Source organism: Sinocyclocheilus grahami, unplaced genomic scaffold, assembly GCF_001515645.1.
Source record: "Sinocyclocheilus grahami isolate Dianchi unplaced genomic scaffold, SAMN03320097.WGS_v1.1 scaffold3.1, whole genome shotgun sequence".
Lineage (NCBI taxonomy): Eukaryota > Metazoa > Chordata > Actinopteri > Cypriniformes > Cyprinidae > Sinocyclocheilus > Sinocyclocheilus grahami.
In genome coordinates, this window is record NW_015505182.1 from 4,263,916 (window position 1) to 4,269,931 (window position 6,016).

The following is a 6,016-nucleotide window of genomic DNA, read 5'->3' on the forward strand; positions in this document are numbered from 1 at the left end:
GATTGCTGGGGAAGTTGAATTGAGTTAATTGCATGCACTGAACCATTAACTGGGTCACAGAAGGTGACCATCCGGCTTTATAATTAGGGATCATTTGGCAATTTCTCTCTTTTTTAACAGACAAGGGTCGGACTGGGATGTGAACAATTTCAAACTAGCTTTCAGCAGCAAAGGGAGGAGCTTTGAGATGAAGGGCATTAGATAAGGCCATTAGTGCTCTGTGGATTACAGTAATCCAGCCCCTTTAATATCAGTGCGGTGGTCCACCACTCGAAAAATAAACCATCATGGAGTACAGACTGCCGAACATGTTACTGTTAGCCATCCTGCTGGTGTCCGAAGGTATGTGTCAATTTCACAATAGTAGCAGAAATGTTCAATTTAATCAGATTTATTTTGGATTTAATCAGATTTCATTCTTGATTAAAGACAAAGAAAAAATGTTAACTTCAAATAAAGATGATAGTGAATGTTAAATGTTAATAAAAGATATCACACCTGAATTACAATTTCTTGCTCTTTTTCTCTTCCACATTTTGTCCAGTTTTTTTTGGGCTGCAAGCGCAAGAGGTAATTAAATGCATTTGATATTGATACCAGAGACAATTAAAAGTGAAATATTGATGACAATGTTCATATGTGCTTAGGATGGCGAGGGCAACGACACATGGGCTGGGAAAACCTGCAAGTGTGACTGTGATTCCTCTAGCAAGTTGCTTTCCAAAGGTTCTTCATCAAGTAGGGGACAGGAGATGGACTGCATTCCAGGTAAGAAAGAGAAAGAGATTTTAAGAAATATGAATTCAAAGAATCACATTGCTGTTTTTTTATTTTCCAAACTGTAATAAGCACTTATCGTAACCTGAATGTGAGGGTTTGTAGGCTTTGTCCTGGTTTGGACTCCACTCTGCCACTATGAAGTATTTTGGTTCACAATGTGTCAAACAAATATATAATGAATCAGCTTTCTTCTAGATAGTGTTTTTTTATTGGCTTTATTGTGAATCAAATACAACTCAAATCCGTTTTGTCAGGAGAGCGAAATTTGTGAATGGGGCTTTGCGCTAAATTTGACTCTTTGGGAACTGAGATGGATGGATTTAGTTAGCGCTAGCTGGTGCCCTTTGGAAACAGAAGGCAGGACATGTGCGAATGAGCTGGCTCCCGGACAAGCCCTCGCCTGCAGTGGCACAGAAAGTCATTAATCATTTGGTTGCAGCTTCACCTGGGCCATTGGCACACCACCACAGGGCAGACATGCTCCATTAACACAGAGCAGCTTGCTTGCTCAGTCCTCAGAGACTGATGTGTTAGAATCAAATGAAAGGGAGGAAAGTTGAGGAAAAAAATAAAGACTGAGCAAGAATCAGAGATGGACCGGATGCTTGTTCATAATCCCATTATGTTGAGAGTTCACGAGATTACCAAGACTAGAAGAGGACCTGCCAATCAAACTGCATTGACCATTAAAAGGAATCGTTCACCCAAAAAATTAAGATCATTTATGACATTCCAAATCTATATGACTTACTGTGCAAGAATGTTGGGAACCAAAGAGTTGCAGTTCCCATTGTAGTTTTTGACCATGGAAGTTAATGGGAACCAAAACTGTTTGGTTACCGATATTCTTCAAATGACGATGAGCAAATTTAAATTACATTTTTAGGGTTTAAGTGTTCTAACTTTCTCGTTAAGTGTTGATTTTTTTTTAAAGAGAATTCATGATTTTGATTCAGAATGCATTCATTTTCATTTGATTTGATCAAAACCGGAAGTTGGCATGTCAAAAAAACAATCCTAAATCCTGGAAAAGTGGGACTGTTATGTAAAAACACTGCTGTAGGACTGGAGCTTAAGTGTGGAACTTGACCATCTGTCAACCTAAAGTCTTAATGGATGTTGATCTTTCACTATGGGGAACTAAAGCTTTTGGGATTGCGAAGTCACGAGCAGAAGAGTGGAAGCACGGAATTACAGATCTGCCAGATTAATGCTTTGTCCGTTTCTCTTTAACACAACACGACAAAGAAATCTCTCTGATTGCGTGACTAATGTTTCATTAAGCCCCCTGTCAGACATTTTAGAAATCCTGCAGGCTTTTGTTGAATATTCCTGTTCATAGAGTTGTGTTATTTGGAACTGCCTGTAGAGTCAGAAAGCCTGGTTTGATCCAAACTGACAGAGGTGCATATTTATAGTTTTACTTCAAATTATATGCAAAGCTAAATATTAACCACATTCTCAATTTACTGTCCAGAGTGTCCCTACCATAAGCCCCTGGGTTTCGAGGCAGGATCGGTGACTTCAGATCAGATCAGCTGCTCTAATGAAGACGAGTACACAGGCTGGTTCTCCTCATGGGTTCCAAGCAAAGCAAGGCTCAACAACCAAGGATTTGGGTGAGTTCTCTGAAATATTGCTAATTATGGCAGCTGTTGAAACAGAAGTCATGAGTTTCAGTTAAAAGTGTCAATTGGATTTTTTTTTTTTACTATATAAGGCTAATGTGCATTAGCATGATTTTTAAGTATGAATTTATTTAGTACTGACAGATTTACAGATTTTATTGCAGATTCCACATATCTCAAACTCTTTCATAACCATTGAAATAATATTACAAAAAAACTCGTAAATATATATAAATAAAGAATTACACTACAGTTTAAACTTTTGGGATCATTATGATTTTTAAAATAAATTATTACTTTTATTCAGCAAGGACATTAAATATTGTAATGATTTCTGAATTATCATTTGTCAATGAAGACTGGAGTAATGGCTGCTGAATATTCAGCTTTGCCATGATAAATTACATTTTAAAATGTATTAAAATAGAAAACAGTTATATTAAATTGTAATAGTTTACAGTATTACTGTTTTACTGTATTTTTGATAAAATGAATTAAAATAGAAAACAGTTATTTTAAATTGTAATAGTTTACAGTATTACTGTTTTACTGTATTTTTGATCAAATGAATGCAGCCTCTGAGAGCATAAGAGACTTCTTTCAAAAACTTTAAGAAATCTTACAAACCCCAAACTTTTAGTGTAGTATTATTGAAACAATCTTAAGGAGCCTTGGTCTATGCGATCTGTGATTTTCTTTTGCATTTATAGATTATTCTCTCCTCTCCTAGGTGTGCCTGGCTGTCTAAATTCCAGGATACCAACCAGTGGCTTCAGATTGACCTGAAGGAGGTCAAAGTGGTTTCTGGTATCCTGACCCAGGGCCGCTGTGACTCTGATGAGTGGATTACTAAGTACACTATGCAGTACCGCACCAATGAGAAGCTCAACTGGATCTACTACAAAGACCAAACTGGAAACAACAGGGTAAGACGACAAACAGCCCATCCTGGAATAATAAGGATTGCTATTCCTTTTAAAGTATTGCATAAATATTGTTTTTTCCTCAGGTGTTCTATGGAAACTCTGACCGATCTTCCACAGTCCAGAACCTGCTGCGTCCACCTATCGTAGCACGTTACATCCGCATCCTCCCTCTCGGCTGGCACACTCGTATCGCCATCCGCATGGAGCTGCTACTTTGCATGAATAAATGCACCTGATCTGGAACATGTCAGCAAAGCCATACCCAACTACTTCCTGTTCCACCTCTTTTCTTGTGTCACAATATGCCAAAGTGAATATCATTGCCCAATCACTGCACTCAATTCATTTATTTTTCAAGTAAGAAATGATCATTAGCATGTGTTACATTTATTTGTGTTCAATGTTACATATAAAGCCATTTTTTCATGTTATGTTGTATTCATTATATGAAGTTTGTTGCTTTGGCAAATCAGACTTAAAGGTTTTGCTTATCTGGAGAGAGGTGGGAGATCTCATGGAGTGTTGTATTATTGTGTGTTCTAATGTGGTTTGTGATGGTTATGTAGCATGTTTCATTCCCACCGTTTTGACCAAATCCCTTTTTGTATTTACTATGAGCCTACATTGTTTAATTGTGTTTGTGCACTTACCTGAGAAACAATGCCTTTAAATAAAGGAAGTCTCTCTGTGTACCTTGTATACTTTGGTTGTATAATCTATTCACTCTCAAGTTGGACAAAAATGATCAAATATAACAAATATTAATATATTAAAAAAATTGTAGTAAGGGGGGCATGTGGTAAAGGCCCTTAGTGTATCAATACACGCATGGGATGATCCAATGTATTATTAGAGGAAATATAATTAATTTGCTAATACTAAATTTACATTTTATTTCAAATGAAGTAATCTAATTTCATAAAAATACATCTGATATAGCTTTTAATGATTCACTTGTATATAAGATAATTTAATTATACTCAAGTAAAAATAAGTAAATAAATAATAAATTTTCCCCCAATGTCTAAATTAATTACTGTGTCCATGAATTAGGCTTTACGTCAACAAACATAAAAACATGATATTCTGTTATATAAGTTTCCCAGAAAACTGTACATTAACTATCAAATGACATCTTCTAAACTGTTCAGATTAACTAAATCTGACAAATGCTGATTAGAAAATATGCTCTTGCTACAAATTTTTGAGTCGAGTGCGTGCACATGCGCTTCAAGTCAAATTAAGGAGGCATGCACCTGCTTGTTAGTCATTAGGGGATTGATTAGACATACCTTAAATTGTAGTTTCGCTTCAGCGACTGTTGTTTACACACTCTTCTGATCATCATGAAAGCGCCTAGCCTTAAAAGCAAGCGCTGCACGTCACCCAGAAGTTCCATATCAAGAACCAGAGGACACGCTGCGTTCAGGTACACAGTCCGACAACAGGTGTGTTTTATAGATCCAGTAACTATAACTAAAGAACAAACGTTGAAAATGTACGTAAAATGATTGCATATGAAAACAACTGGCTTCGTCAATCAGACGGCAGTGGGACGCGTTCACGAGTCCACGGGCGTAAGCAGATATTTGCTGCAGAGAGTGGGGTCAGAGGCCGCGCGTCTCTCGTGTTTCAGCCGCTACAGAGCCATCACGCGGAGGGAGATCCTGGAGGCCTGGGATCAGCTGAGACGCCGCAGAAACTCCGCTGCACTGGCAGGCGCTTGAGTCTTTTTAATAGACGCTTTTAATGTATCTATTTTAATGGATCTGTAAATATTTAACTGTTGAAATAAAAGCCTTTTGTTAAAATGGTGAGCCTTTGTTTATTATAGTGTATGCTGGCTTGTGACCTAATCCCCCCCCCCCCGCCAAAACAAAATCCAAAAATGGGTGGAAACCCTCTGCTTAAGAGGATAAAATGGTGCCCAAGCATGACTTTAAAACACTCAGACCCCCTTGGAGAGGGTATTCCTCGTTTTCCCTGCTGATTGCTCCTATTTTGCAAAACATGCAGGTCTACACAACACCGTGAATAACACACTTGATTTGATTACGGGACCGTGCAGATAGGTATGACATGCTGTTGGTGACCAAAATGTATTTAAACGAACCTTCTTCTTTTGATGTTTAATAGCGGTTGGTAAACCAGATTTTGGTGCATATTCCGCCACCTACTGGGATGGAGTGTGAGGCGATATCAAGGAAATGCTAATTCAAAAAAAAAATTCTTCTACCTGTATTTTATTATATACATTTGTTCTTTTCAGAAAATTAATAAGAGCTTTATAACCTTTTATGAGAACTGTTTAACACATTCTATGTTATATAATTCATGCCGGCAGATTTTAATTCCTCTTTTAAAGGGGTCGATGCGATTTAAATTTGTCCTTTCTCTTTGGAGTGTTACAAGCTCTTGGTGCATAAAGACGATCTGCAAAGTTGCAAAGACTAAAGTCTCCAATCCAAAGAGATATTCTTTATAAAAGTTCAGAGTCAACCACGCCTACCTCAAACGGCTCGCAGAGTAGAGTTGTCACATGTGGTTGCCGCAAGCCCGCTCAACGCTCCTTCGTCGAATCTTCCGGCCGCGCCGTTCTCAAGCCTGCCCCCTGCCGATCACTCAAGCCCGCCGCCCTCCGCTCACTCTAGCCTGCCGTGTGTTTCGTTGTGAAAGTGAAAC

The 6,016-nt window shown here is 38.1% G+C and overlaps 1 protein-coding gene and 1 long non-coding RNA gene across 2 annotated transcripts; both read left to right on the forward strand.

Moving 5' to 3' along the window:
- Positions 1-226: 226 nt before the first annotated feature.
- rs1a (retinoschisin 1a) lies at positions 227-4,031 on the forward strand. Its single transcript, XM_016267784.1, has 6 exons — positions 227-342; positions 545-570; positions 648-768; positions 2,258-2,399; positions 3,139-3,334; positions 3,418-4,031. The coding sequence occupies exons 1-6, from the start codon at positions 288-290 to the stop codon at positions 3,568-3,570; spliced, it is 693 nt and encodes a 230-aa protein (XP_016123270.1). The 5' UTR covers positions 227-287; the 3' UTR covers positions 3,571-4,031.
- A 574-nt stretch (positions 4,032-4,605) lies between these two features.
- LOC107582069 (uncharacterized) lies at positions 4,606-5,145 on the forward strand. The gene is made up of 2 exons (XR_001608900.1): positions 4,606-4,782; positions 4,879-5,145. It is a non-coding gene; the product is annotated as an uncharacterized lncRNA (long non-coding RNA).
- The last annotated feature ends 871 nt before the right edge of the window (positions 5,146-6,016 follow it).

Bases quoted from the DNA above. Each gene is read 5' to 3' on its own strand.
- rs1a (XM_016267784.1), top strand. From the start codon at position 288: ATGGAGTACAGACTGCCGAACATGTTACTGTTAGCCATCCTGCTGGTG. The intron at 769-2,257 runs GTAAGAAAGAGA...TTTACTGTCCAG, and splicing joins GGAGATGGACTGCATTCCAG to AGTGTCCCTACCATAAGCCC. The intron at 2,400-3,138 runs GTGAGTTCTCTG...CTCCTCTCCTAG, and splicing joins CTCAACAACCAAGGATTTGG to GTGTGCCTGGCTGTCTAAAT.